This window comes from Carcharodon carcharias, chromosome 19 (genome assembly GCF_017639515.1).
Source record: "Carcharodon carcharias isolate sCarCar2 chromosome 19, sCarCar2.pri, whole genome shotgun sequence".
Classification (NCBI taxonomy): domain Eukaryota; kingdom Metazoa; phylum Chordata; class Chondrichthyes; order Lamniformes; family Lamnidae; genus Carcharodon; species Carcharodon carcharias.
In genome coordinates this window covers 74,939,714-74,954,271 of record NC_054485.1, presented here as the reverse complement: position 1 = coordinate 74,954,271, position 14,558 = coordinate 74,939,714, and the positions used below count along the sequence as shown (strand labels likewise).

The following is a 14,558-nucleotide window of genomic DNA, read 5'->3' as shown; positions in this document are numbered from 1 at the left end:
GGACGGGCCATTGCATCTGGATGCCTGTAAACCGCCTCCCTCAGCAGGTTCTCTTCTCTCAATTCTCCATTGGCCAATGCTCAAAAGGCAGCCAAAGGAAAAGCTTTAAGGATATGCTCAATTCGCCCTAAAACATGGAGGCATTAACACCACTGACTGGGAGGAGAATGCTGCCGATTGCTCGGCAGGGCACCACCTGATCTATCAAGGCACAAGCCACTTGACAGCGAGGCAGAACGGCGGCAGCAGAGGAAAGAGAGGGAAGCCAATCCAGGGCTGTGATTTCTGCTCCCCTGCACAATAACGTGCCCCACAGCGGAAGAACATATGGATCCAGAATTGGGCTCCTCAGGCATCTAAAGTCTCACCAAGCCTGACAGATGTCATCCTCAATTCCAAGGGACAGCTGCCACTGACACTTCAGTGAATAGGAATACACCACGCTGATAAATTAGGTGGTTTGAATTAAGTCTAAAAACATTAATTTATTGTAAGTTATAAACTTATACAGAGGATCAATAAAATAGCAGGCAAAGAACAACGTCATATTAAGGTTACATCAAACTTTGAAGCAATCAAGTTAATAAAGCATTTGAAAATGACTCAAGATCTTTCCCCGGACATGAAATGTATCTTGGAAGAGTGTAAGGTGAACATATCACACCATTATTACATTGAGGTATGATGGACTGAGGGAACGCAGGTCTGTAGAGACTCACCCCCAATCCCTCACCATACTCAGGATAGTAGTCCTCCCAGACAGTACAAACATACAAACATTACCCATGGTATTCATCAAACACCCATCACCTGAAGAGGTGTCTATAAATGCACATCACCAACTAAAGCAGCATCCGATTCTACCCGACACCCACTCCTGAGAGCTGGCTCACTTTACTAACACACACACACACACACACACACACACACACACACACATCAGGGGGAACTCTCAGAATACTACAGACAGAAGTTTCTTTAAAATCCCTGTGCTTTAGTCTGGCTCCCAATTCCAATGATCAGAAATGACCCCGAACTTTAGTGGCACAGGATAGAGCTCGTTTCCATCATACAAACCAACCAATGGTTACAGAGATCCAGTGGTCACATGAGTACATGGATCAATCAATTTCCATTCCTGGAAGACACTCTTCCCCCAGGTGAGTTGGACAGCGCTTTCTAATTCCCAACTCTTTGCCCTTTGGCCCTCCATTCACCACAATGCTTCTGTAGCCATCAATCTGGTTTAATCACTTCCTCATATCCACCTTCTACACCCTTGTTCCCAAAATTACCTTTGCTCTCTTCCTTCCACATCGGCCTCCCTGTTGCTCAAGTCCAAGGATTGAAGATGTGAGCGTATCTGGTACACAACTGGTTTAGCTAACCATCGCCAGATGTGACTGGACCACATCAAGCTTTAGTGGTCCTGCTTTCCTCTACCAAAACTGCTCATTACTCCAGGACTATCCTGAAGAGAAAAGAAAACCCACAACTTCTCCTTCCCAGAACCAACTGTGTCCTTGTGGAAGTTATGTTCCAGTTGTACAGAGCTCTGTTTAGATCCTATCTAGAGAACTGTGTTCAGTTCTGGGCACCGCACCTCAGGAAGGATATATTGGCTTTGGAGGGAGCGCAGCGTAGATTCACCAGAATGTTCCTGGGGCTAAAAGGGTTAAATTCTGAGGATAGGTTGCACAGACTGAGCTTGCATTCCCTTGAATGTAGAAAATTAATGGATAATATAACTGAGGTGTTTAAGATTATAGATTAGATTATAGAGAGGGTAGTTCAAGATAATCTATTTAATCACTAAAGTGACTTGATTCCCTCTCTGTATCATTGGCCATTTCCAACACTCATATGCTGTTGAAATCCTCATCCATGCTGTTGTTACTTCTAGACTAGACTAGACCATTCCAATGCTCTCCTGTCCAGCTTCCCATCTTCCACCCTCCATAAACTTCAGGTCAGCTAAAACTCTGCGGTCTCTATCCTAACTCATATACCTATCACCCCAGTATTCACTGACCTATACTGGTTCCCAGACCCCCAGTGCCTCCAATTTAAAATTCTCATGCTCCAGTACAAATTGCTCCATGGCCTCAGCCCCCTCCCTATCTCTGTCACTTCTAGCCCCATCTCCCTCCAAGGTCTCTGCACTCCTCCAATTCTGGTCTTTAGTACATCCACTCCACTTCCTTCACTTCACTATTGCTGTCTGTGTCTTCAGCCATCCAGGCTCCATGCTCATGAATTTCCTCCTTAAATCTCTCTGCATCTTTGTCCTTCTCCCCTCCTTTAGGACCTTCCTTAAATACCTCTTTGACCATATTTTTGGTCATCACCTCCTAACATCTCCTTGTCTCGGTGTTAATTTTTCTCTGATGACGTCTCTATGAAACACTTTGGGATGTTTGACTATATTAAAATGCTCTATAAATACAAGCTGTTGTCCTCTCACATTCCCCCCAATCCTCAAGGTACTGACCTGGAGTACAGACTGTGGACATTGATTGGCCTCTAGTGCTCTGTTTGAGTGGCCATTCAGCATGTGTAGGCCCAGACAGTAAATGTTGTGAGACAATGGAGACTGTCACAGCCGAGACACATCCTGCCCTCCTCCTGACTTCCCAGCTGATTCTTCCCTTCCACAGACCAGAGATGCTAAGGCTAATTGAAGTCCCTCCATTACTACCCCAGGAATGGCTCCTCCTCTGGGTGCTTGTGCTGGTAGATCAGAAGCTGAAGCCTTTCTAACCACTGAGTATCTGATTGCCTTCTTAGCCAGAGTGAGAATCAGTGAGTGACTTGTACCTGACGCTGCACTGAAAGGATGCTGAGTTTATACAGGAGCTTTTATACATATTGATGTCTTCTTTTGGTGATGTTTGGCGATCTGGTCGAGGGTTAAATTGGCCTTATTGAAACAATTGGACTGATGATGGGAGAGGTTTGAGACAGACACTGCTGAGACAGACAGTGCTTTGGAAGGACGGCTCCCCTGTGTGAACACTGGAGGATAAAGAACACCGGCAACTCTCAGTGTAACGGAAGCAGGTGACCCGGCTCCAAGTCTGTGTGGAGATGTGGGTGGTGCATGGTGAAAGAGGAATAGGTGAAACAATCCTACCATACATCACACTCGAAGGGTTTGTCTCCTGTGTGGGTTCACTGATGTTACAGGAGGTCCAACTACTGTGTGAAGGCTTTATTACAGAACTCACACTGATAGGGTTTCTCCCCTGTGTGAGTGCATTAATGGACCAGGAGATACACTGAAAGCCTTGTCGCACACCTCACACCTGAATGGTTTCTCACCAGTGTGGATCCTGTGGTGCTTCAGGAGATTGAAGGAGTGGGTGAAAGCCTTGTCACAAACATCACACCAGAAGAGTTTCTACCCTGCGTGAATTCTCTGGTGTCCCAAGAGGGTTGAAGATTTCAGGTGAACTTCAACGTAAATCTCACCTTTGAAGAGTTACTCTCCTCTGTGGATCCTCTGATGGACCAGGAGGTTCGATGAGTTTGTGAAGGCTTTGTCACACACCTCACACTTGAATGGTTTATGCCCAGTGTGAATGCGTTGGTGTACACGAAAGTGAGATAACCTTGAGAATGATTTGTCACACACCTCGCAAGTGAATGGTTTCTCCCCAGTGTGAATGCGTCGGTGTGCACGGAGGGACGATGATTGTGAGAATGATTTGTCACACACCTCACATGTGAATGGTTTCTCACCGGTGTGAATACGTTGGTGTACACGGAGATTCTGTAACAGCGAAAATGATTTGTTGCAAAGCGCGCACGTGAATGGTTTCTCCCCAGTGTGAATGCGTCTGTGATTCACCAGGCGCCAGAACTGTGCAAAGCCCTTATTACACACCTCACAACTGAATGGTTTCTCCCCTGTGTGAATACGTTGATGTACGTGGAGGTTTGATGACTGTGAGAATGATTTATTACACACCTCACACGTGAATGGTTTGTCCCCAGTGTGAACGCGTTGGTGTTCCATAAGCATCGTTGACCTTGTGAAGGCTCGGTCACACAACTCACACTTGAATGGTTTCTCCCCTGTGTGAATCCTCTTGTGTATCAGGAGATCAGACGATTGCGTGAAAGCCATTTCACAAAGCTCACACCTGAATGGTTTCTCTCCTGTGTGAAACCTCTGGTGTAGCAGGAGGCTCGAAGATGTCACGAAAGCCTTGTCACAAACTTCACACTTGAAGGGTTTCTCCCCTGTGTGGATTGTCTGATGGCCAAGGAGACTTGATAACTGTGTGAAGGCTTTGTCACAAACTTCACACTTGACTGGTTTCTCCCCTGTGTGAATGCGTTGGTGGATGCGGAGGGATGATAAGAGAGAGAATGATTTGTCACATACTACGCAGGTGAATGGTTTCTCTCCAGTGTGAATGCGTCGGTGAACACGCAGGTTTGATAACTGTCTGAAGGATTTGTCGCAGATGTCGCAAGTGAATGGTTTCTCCCCTGTGTGAATGCGCCGGTGATTCACCAGGCCCGATAATCGTGCAAGGCCCTTATTACACACCTCACAGGTGAATGGTTTTGCTTCCATGTAGCTGTCCTTGTGTTAACAGTTGTACAAAAGACGTATCTTGTGTGTTCGTATGAGCCTGTGGAGCCCTCCTCACACACCTCACACTTGAACAGCCTCCCACCTGTTGGAATGAGTCAGTGGTTCATGAGTTTCGATGAATGATTGAAGCTCTAACCACACTTGGAGCCACTCACACTTCTTCCCAGCCTCACCCTGACCGATCGCCCACAGCCGAACCTTCGGAATGATTAGTTCTGATGGAAGGTTCCACACCACTGACCAGTTTCAGATCTGATGATCTGTCAAAGCTCCCCTGACCTGACCGATTTCCAGATGATGCTTTCACTGTCCAACCTTCTCTGTGTTGAGCAATGCTGTGAAGGGACTGGATGTCTTCCCACAGTTGTTCAGTTGTTCCTTGATTGATGGTCAGGATCTATCTGCGGTGTTTATTCTCTCCGTATTCTCTGGTGTAGTACGGTGCAATCCTTCTGTAAAACAGGAAAAGGAAAGGTGATTTCCTCCAACTCCCTCTCCTCCTTTGCTGAAGGGTCTGATTCCTCAATTAGAGACTGTTCCACAGTGAGTGTCAGTCTGCTATTCCCCTGTGTGGGGGATCAGATGAAGGTCCTTTATTTTTCCTCACTTGACTGTCACACACCCTCTGTTTTCAGCAGGGACAATGGATAGTGACCAGGAGCAGACAATGTGGCTACTTTCTTTCCTCCACCCAGCCTCCATCTTCCCAGAGGACAATGGAAAAGACAGTCAGGCGGAATGTAAAGTAGTTTATCAATCCACTTGCAGCACAGAATCATATCAATCTGGAAACATCCCAGACTCCTCCGTCACCATCCCTGGGTATGTCCCATCCCACTGGCAGGTGGGGAAGTCTCGGTATTAACTCCATGGAGTGTCATGGCTTCAGGCCAAACAAGTTCAAGGAAAACTACCACTCCCCTCCCAACTGATGAGTGAGTGCTTCACTATGTTAATCATCACCAGGGAAGCAGACTAAGGACAGATATCAAAACTGGGTATCCATGAGGTGCAGTGAGCCATCAGCAGCAGCAGGATTATATTCTACCACAATCTTACAGCCCGGCACAGCCCTCATTCCATGATTATCATCAAACCAGTAGATAGACATGTCAGGAGCAGCACTGGCAATACTTTAGAGTCCAGGTTTGAAGCGATGGTTATTACTGAATCTGCATCTACCGCCCTATCAGACCATGCATTCCAAATCCTAACCACACATCATGCAAAAAAAATTTTCCTCAAGATCTTTTTGATTCTTTTGCCATTAGACCATAAGACGTAGGAGCAGAAGTAGGCCATTCGGCCCAACGAGTCTGCTCTGCCATTCAATGAGATCATGGCTGATCTGATAATCCTCAACTCCACTTTCCTGCCTTTTCCCCATAACCCTTGATCACCTTACTGATTAAAAATTTATCTAAGCCTTGAATATACTTAATGACCCAGCCTCTACAGCCCTCTGTGGTAAAGAATCACACAGATTCACTACCCTCTGAGAGAAGAAATTCCTCCTCATCTCTGTCTTAAGTGGGTGACCCCTTACTCTGAGATGATGCCCTCTGGTCCTAGACTCTCCCACAAGAGGAAACAACCTCTCAGCATCTACCCTGTCAAGCCCCCTAAGAATCTTATATGTTTCCATAGGTCGCCTCTCATTCTTCTAAACTCCAATAAGTACAGGCCCAACCTACTCAGCCTCTCCTCATAAGAAAATCCCTCCATCCCCGGGATCAACCTAATGAACCTCCTCTGGACTGCCTTCAATGCCAGTATATCTTTCCTTAGATAAGGGGACCAAAACTGTTCATAGTATTCTAGGTGTGGACTAACTAGTGCCTTGTACAGTTTTAGCAAGACTTCCCTATGTTTATGCTCCATTCACTTTGAAATAAAGGCCAACATTCCATTTGCCTTCCCTATTACCTGTTGAATTTGTATGTTAGCTTTTTTGTGATTCATGCATGAGGACCCACAAATCCCTTTGTGCTGCAGCCTTCTGCAGTCTTTCGGCATTTAAATAACATTCAGCTCCTCTATTCTTCCTGCCAAAGTGCATAACCTCACATTTTCCCAAATTATATTCCATCTGCCAAGTTTTTGTCCACTCACTTAACCTGTCTCTATCCCTCTGTAGACTCTTTGTGTCATCTTCACCACTTGCCTTCCCACCTATTTTTGTGTCATCCGCAAACTTGGCGATAGTACATTCACTTCCCTTATACAAATCATTAAAATATATATTGTCAATAATTGTGGCCTCAGCACTGATCCCTGTGGAACTCCACCAGTTACAGTTTGCCACCCTGAAAATGCTCCCCATATCCTAACTCTCTGTCTTTTATTAGTTTGCCAATCCTCTATCCATGATAATGTACTGCCCCTAACACCATGGGCTCTTATCTTATTAAGTAGCATTATGTGTGGTACCTTATCGAATGCTTTTTTGGAAATCCAAATATATTACATCTACTGGTTCCCCTTTATCTATCCTGCTTGTTACCTCCTCAAAGAATTCTAATAAATTTGTCAGGCATGATTTCCCCTTCATGAAGCCATGCTGATTCTGCTTGGTTATATTATGCATTTCTAAATGCTCTGCTATTATATCCTTGATAATAGACTCTAACATTTTCCCAATGAAGGATGTTAAGCTAACTGGCCTATAGTCACCTGTTTTTTGTCTCCCTCCCTTTTTGAAAAAGGGTATTGCATTGGCAGTTTTCCAATCCTATGGGACTTTTCCAGAATCTAAGGATCTTTGGAAGATTACTACCAGTGTATCCACTATCTCTGTAGCTACTTCCTTTAATATCCTAGGATGCAACCATCAGGTCCAGGGGACTTATCAGCCTTTAGCCCCATTAGTTTCCTTAGTGCTTTTTCTCTAGTGATAGTTATTGTATTTATTTCCTCCCTTTCTTTTGCCCCTTGATTATTTAGTATTTTTGGAATGCTATTAGTGTTTTCTACTGTGAAGACTGATGCAAAGTATTTATTCAACTCCTCTACCATTTCCTGGTTCCCCATTATTATTTCCCCAGCCTCATTCTCTAAGGGGCCTATGTTCACTTTGGCCTCTCTCTTTTTATATATTTAAAGAAGACCTGACTTTCCATTTTCATATCACTTGCTAGTTTACCCTCAAAGTTTATTTTCTCCCTCTTTATTACTTTCTTGGCCATCTTTTGTTAGTTTTTAAAACTTTCCCAATCCTCTGGCTTACCACTAATCTTTGCCACACTGTATGTTTTTTCTTTCAATTTGATACCATCCGTAACTTCCTTGGTTAACCATGGTTGGTTTATCCCCTTCCTAGAATCCTTCTTCCTCACTGGGATATATCTTTGTTGTGAGCTATGAAGTATTTTCTTAAACGCTTGTCATTATTCAGCAACCGTCTTTTCTACTAAACTCCTTTCCCAGTCCACTCCAGCCAACTCTGCCCTCATTCCTTCATAGTTACCCTTAAGTTTAGCACAGTTGTTTCTGATCCAAGTTTCTCACTCTCAAACTGAATGCAAAATTCTACTGTGTTACAGTCACTGTTTCCTAGGGGATCTTTCACTCTGACATCATTTATTAAATCTGCCTCATTACATATTAGCAGATCCAAAATAGCCTAATCCCTACATATTGTTCTCAGAAATTGTCCGGAATACACTCTATGAATTCTTGCTCATGGCTACCTCTGCCAATTTGATTTCCCCAATCCACATGAAGAATAAGGTTACCCATAATTAATGTACTGCCTTTTTTACATGCCTTCATTATCTCCTGATTTATTCTCTGTCTTACAGTGTAGCTACTGTTAGGGGGCCTATAGACTAATCTCACCAGTCTCTTCCAATCCAAGATCATTTCTTGCTATTGTACTTATTCCATCTCGAACTAACAAAGCTGCCTTTGCTCCACCCTTTCCTTCCTGCCTGTCCTTTCAAAAAGTCACATACCCCTGAATGTTTAGTTCCCAGCTTTGATCTCCTTGTAACCATGTCTCTGTAAATAGCTGCCTGGCAATGCTGTCATATCCTTTTGCTTTGTAAGCCTAATTATACCCTCTCCAGAACCCTCCCCAACTCTATATAATTTAAAGCCCACTCTACCGGCGCAGTTATCCGATTCACCAGGACACTGGTCCCAGCACAGCTCAAGTGAAGCCCATCCCACTGGAACAGCTCCTTTCTACCCCAGTGCCCCATGAACTGAAACCCATTTCTCCCACACCAATCTCCAAGCCACGCATTTAACTCCTTGGCTTTATTTACCCTTTGCCAGTTTGCTCAGGTAACAATCCCGAGATTATTACCTTGGAGGTTCTGCTTTTTAATTTAGCTCCTAACTGTTCGGATTCTTTCAGCAGAGCCTCCTTTCTAGTCCTATCAATGTTGTTGGTACCAACATGGACGACGACACCTAGATCCCTCCACTCCCAATCCAAATTTGTCTCCAGCCCTGAGATGTCCTTAACCTTGACACTGGGCAGGCAACAAAGCCTTTGGGAGTCATGATGCAGAGAACAGTATCTATGTCCCTAATTACACTGTCCCCTACCACTACTACATTCCTATTGCCTCCCCCCACTTGAATGGCTCCCTGTGCCATGATGCCAATTATCTTTTATCTGTATCCTCGCGTTATCCTTCTGCCAATGGAAACAGTTTCTCTTTATTTACTTTGTCTAAACCAGGTTTGTCCTAGCTTTTCTTGTGGGGGGGGGACACATTTCAATTTTTCTCACACTGGGGGGGGGGGGGGTGAAGGAGGCTGATGAGCAAATTTCGGAAGGATAACGTTTGGCAAACATTAAACATGAATTTCAGGAAAAAAAAGTTGACGTATGATAAGAAATAACTTACAGAGCAAAAAAAGCTTACAACAATAAATTGATAATTAAAAAATGAGTAATAAATAAAGATGACCATTCAAGTGCGAAAGGGTGAGAGTGTGTGTGTGTCCAGCTCACTCCCAGCCTCAGGTTGCTCACTTACTCACCCTCATCCACTTTGAGAATGCCTGTTGGTGTGTGGGGCTGTGGGTGAATGAGAACCCTGAGACTGGGAGTGAGCCAGGCACACATACTTCCCTCCCTCTCACCACCCTCTCTCACTCACACGCACACATCCTCTCTCTCACGTGTGCATGCTCATTCCCTCACATGCGCGCACTCACCCACCCTCACCACTCTCACACTCACTCACCCACCCTCACTCACTCACATGTTCACTCACTCACATGTTCACTCACTCACCCACTCTCACACTCACTCACCCACCCTCACTCACTCACACGTTCACTCACTCACCCACTCTCACACTCACTCACCCACCCTCACTCACTCACACGTTCACTCACTCACCCACTCTCACACTCACTCACCCACCCTCACTCACTCACACGTTCACTCACTCACCCACTCTCACACTCACTCACCCACCCTCACTCACTCACCCACCCTCACTCACTCACATGTTCACTCACTCACCCACTCTCACACTCACTCACCCACCCTCACTCACTCACACGTTCACTCACTCACCCACTCTCACACTCACTCACCCACCCTCACTCACTCACACGTTCACTCACTCACCCACTCTCACACTCACTCACCCACCCTCACTCACTCACACGTTCACTCACTCACCCACTCTCACACTCACTCACCCACCCTCACTCACTCACACGTTCACTCACTCACCCACTCTCACACTCACTCACCCACCCTCACTCACTCACACGTTCACTCACCCACTCTCACACTCACTCACCCACCCTCACTCACTCACACGTTCACTCACTCACCCACTCTCACACTCACTCATCCACCCTCACTCTCTCACACGTTCACTCACTCACCCACTATCACACTCACTCACCCACCCTCACCGACCCTCTTCTCACTCACTCACCCACTCTCACACTCACTCACCCACCCTCACCGACCCTCTTCTCACTCACTCACCCACTCTCACACTCACTCACCCACCCTCACCGACCCTCTTCTCACTCACTTACCCACCCTCATGCTCACTCACCCACCCTCACCGACCCTCTTCTCACTCACTCACCCACCCTCATGCTCACTCACCCACCCACGCTTACTCACTCACCCAACCTCATGCTCCCTCACTCAGCCACCCTCGTGCTCCCTCACTTACGTTCCCTCACTCTCCCACACTCACCCTCACTTACACACTTTCACATTCACTCACTCACTCCCCTCACACTCATTTACTCACCATCACTCACAAAATCGGTTTGGGGGTGGGGTGTGATGAGGGCTGGAGTGAGGCCTGAGGCCTAGCAGCAACCGAGCGCAAGTGCCCACTGAGGGAAGCTCTGAGAGCCTGGGGAATGCCGGGAGAGCTGGGGAGGAGCAAGGAGAAAGCAGCCAGGCCAGGGCACATGCAGCCAGGGAAAAGAGGCCGCAGCCAGGTCAGAGCACTTGCAGCAGGAGAAAGCGGCCATAGCATGGGGGGAGACACAGCAAAAATTCATCCCTCGGAAGGAGAAGCATACTAAAGGGAGGACAAGGCAACCATGGCTGACAAGGGAAGTCAGGGACAGCATAAAAGCTAAAGAGAAAGCATACAATGCAGCGCAGAGCAATGGGAAACCACGGGATTGGGAAGCCTACAAAGACCAACAGAAGACAACTAAAAAAGAAATAAGGAGGGAGAAGATTAAATATGAGGGTAAACTAGCCAGTAATATAAAAAAAATTGCAAGAGTTTTTTTTAGATATATAAAGGGTAAGAGAGAGGCAAAAGTGGACATTGGGCCGCTGGAAAATGACGCTGGAGAAGCAGTAGTGGGGAACAAAGAAATGGCGGAGGAACTGAATAGGTACTTTGCGTCAGTTTTCACAGTGGAAGACACGAGTAACAGCCCCAAAGTTCAAGAGAGTCGGGGGGCAGAGGCGAGTATGGTGGCCATTACCAAGGAGAAGATGCTAGGAAAACTGAAAGGTCTGAAGGTGGATAAATCACCTGGGCCAGATGGATTACACCCCAGAACTCTGAAGGAGATAGCTGAAGAGATAGTGGAGGTGTTAGTGGTGATCTTTCAGGCATCACTGGAGTCAGGGAGGGTCCCAGAGGACTGGAAAATCGCTAATGTAACCCCCCTGTTTAAGAAGAGAGTGAGCCAAAAGATGGGAAATTACAGGCCGATTAGCCTAATTTCGGTCGTTGGTAAGATGCTAGAGTCCATTATTAAGGATGAGATTTCAGAATATTTGGAAGTGCATGGTAAAATAGGGCAAAGTCAGCATGGTTTCATCAAGGGGAGGTTATGCCTGACAAATCTGTTAGAATTCTTTGAGGAGGTAACGAGTAGGTTAGACAAAGGAGAGCCAATGGATGTTATCTACTTGGACTTCCAGAAGGCCTTTGACAAGGTGCCGCACAGGAGGCTGCTCAGTAAGATAAGAGCCCATGGTGTTAGAGGCAAGGTATTAGCATGGATAGAAGATTGGCTGTCTGGCAGGAGGCAGAGAGTGGGGATTATGGGGTCCTTTTCAGGATGGCGGCCGGTGACTATTGGAGTTCTGCAGGGGTCAGTGTTGGGACCACAACTTTTCACTTTATACATTAATAATCTAGATGAAGGAACTGAGGGCATCCTGGCTAAGTTTGCAGATGATACAAAGATAGGTGGAGGGACAGGTAGTATTGAGGAGGCTGGGAGGCTGCAGAAGGATTTAGACAGGTTAGGAGAATGGGCAAAGAAGTGGCAGATGGAATAAAACGTGGGGAAGTGTGAGGTCATGCACTTTGGTAGGAAGAATAGAGGCATAGACTATTTTCTAAATGGTGAGAGAATTCAGAAATCTGGAGTGCAAAGGGACTTGGGAGTCCTAGTCCAGGATTCTCTTAAGGTTAACTTGCAGGTTGAGTAGGTAGATAGGAAGGCAAATGCAATGTTGGCATTTATTTCGAGAGGACTAGAATATAAAAGCAGGAATGTGCTGCTGAGGCTTTATAAGGCTCTGGTCAGACCACATTTAGAATATTGTGAGCAATTTTGGGCCCCGTATCTCAGGAAGGATGTGCTGGCCCTGGAGAGGGTCCAGAGGAGGTTCACAAGAATGATCCCAGGAATGAAAGGCTTAACATATGAGGAACATTTGAGGACTCTGGGTCTATACTCGATGGAGTTTAGAAGGATGAAGGGGGGGGAATCTGATTGAAACTTACAGAATACTGAAAGGCCTGGATAGATTGGACGTGGGGAAGATGTTTCCATTAGTAGGAGAGACTAGGACCCGAGGGCACAGCGTCAGAGTAAAGGGAAGACCTTTTAGAATAGAGATGAGGAGAAACTTCTTTAGCCAGAGAGTGGTGAATCTATGGAATTCATTGCCACAGAAGGCTGTGGAGGCCAGGTCATTGAGTATATTTAAGACTGAGATAGATAGGTTCTTGATTGGTAAGGGGATCAAAGCTTACGGGGAGAAGGCGGGAGAATGGGGTTGAGAAACTTATCAGCCATGACTGAATGGCGGAGCAGACTCGATGGGCCAAATGGTCTAATTTCTGCTCCTATGTCTTATGGAAAATGGCTGCAGCGAGGGGGAGGGGGAAAGCTGTCAAAACAGGGATAGAGCACCAGCAGCCACAAAGAAGCATGGTGAAAGTATCCGCCAGAGTCTCTCTCTCTCTCCATCTTCAAATATTGTCAGTTGCTGATGTTCACTGCTCCTCCAATCACTGCCTGTTTCTCTCCCATGGTTGATGCTGATAGGCTCACTATTGAGCCCATGAGCAGCAAACACAGGAGAAAAACAGGCTGTGATTGGAGCTGCAGGCCCCTGAAGAAATCTTCAAACTCTCTGAGCCATCTTTCCAGCATTTTCAACAATCGTTCCGGGGGCCAGATGGAGGGGCTTCACGGGCTGCAATTTGGGCCATGGATTGGACAAGCCTGGACTAAACCCTTCATGATTTTAAACATCTCTAACAAATCTCCTCTTAGCTTTCTCTGCTCTGGGGTAAACAATCCCAGTTTCTCTGGTCTATCCACGTCACTGTAATCCCTCAATCCTGGAACCATTCCAGTAAAACTCTTCAATGTCGCCTCTCCATAATTCAGAGATAGGAGGCTGGGAGGTCTTGGAGGATTTCAAAAGACAGAAAACATCCAGATCCCAACACACAGACAGAACTGACCATTCAGTCCACAGGATAATAACCAGCTCCCAACACACACACACACAGAACTCAACAATAGGAAATCAGTAAGAATCCTCAGACACTCTGCACCTCCCAGATAATTACACCTCACCTTCTCATACTCAGTAATGACCCATCAACAAAACTCAGCCTGTAAATCAGAAGGGAAATACTTCCAATAAACACACTCAATATCCAACACACAGCTCCAGTCAAACAGTTCAGCACAAAGCACCCAGTAAACAGCTCTCTCAGCTGGATCTTCTCACACAGCATAAGGGGCATTTCCACACCTGATTCCCCACAGGATAGTCAGACTGCCTGAACATTAGTGTGGATATTATGTGATGTAATTATTATAAATTCTGTTCCTTCACTCACCATCTCCTCACTTGGTTTTCAGTCCCTACAGGAAGTGAACCAGCTGTGGAAGAGGAAGAGGAGAGAATGGGCAGAGTGGGTGGGCTCTCTGATTGACGTCTCTCACAGCCAATCCAAATATTTCTGGAGTAACATGAGTTTCCTGAAGTTTGGGAAACTGACCAGTGAAACGGAGGTGACTTTGAGCAGCAGATCAGGTGGGGATTTAAATTTCATTGTCCCATTTGAATAAAACCTCACTTATTGCAGCTGCTGTCTCAGTTCCTTCTGGTAAACATTTGACAGAGATTTCTAATCTGAGAATAGCATTCTTCATCCTCGGAGGCTTTCAAACTGACAACATCAGTGTGGGATGTGTAGCCTCGGATGTGCAGATCAGAGGAGGAAGACCCACA

The 14,558-nt window shown here is 46.0% G+C and overlaps 1 protein-coding gene across 1 annotated transcript; it reads right to left on the bottom strand.

The window, feature by feature from the left end:
- Positions 1-472: 472 nt before the first annotated feature.
- LOC121291782 (zinc finger protein 271-like) lies at positions 473-14,333 on the bottom strand. The gene is made up of 2 exons (XM_041213332.1): positions 14,164-14,333; positions 473-5,058 (listed from the first exon to the last, which is right to left on the bottom strand). The coding sequence occupies exon 2, from the start codon at positions 4,583-4,585 to the stop codon at positions 3,482-3,484; it is 1,104 nt and encodes a 367-aa protein (XP_041069266.1). The 5' UTR covers positions 4,586-5,058; positions 14,164-14,333; the 3' UTR covers positions 473-3,481.
- Between the last annotated feature and the right edge of the window lie 225 nt (positions 14,334-14,558).

What these genes read in the sequence shown, in the direction of transcription:
- LOC121291782 (XM_041213332.1), bottom strand. Translation starts at nt 4,585, where the DNA reads ATGGAAGCAAAACCATTCACCTGTGAGGTGTGTAATAAGGGCCTTGCA.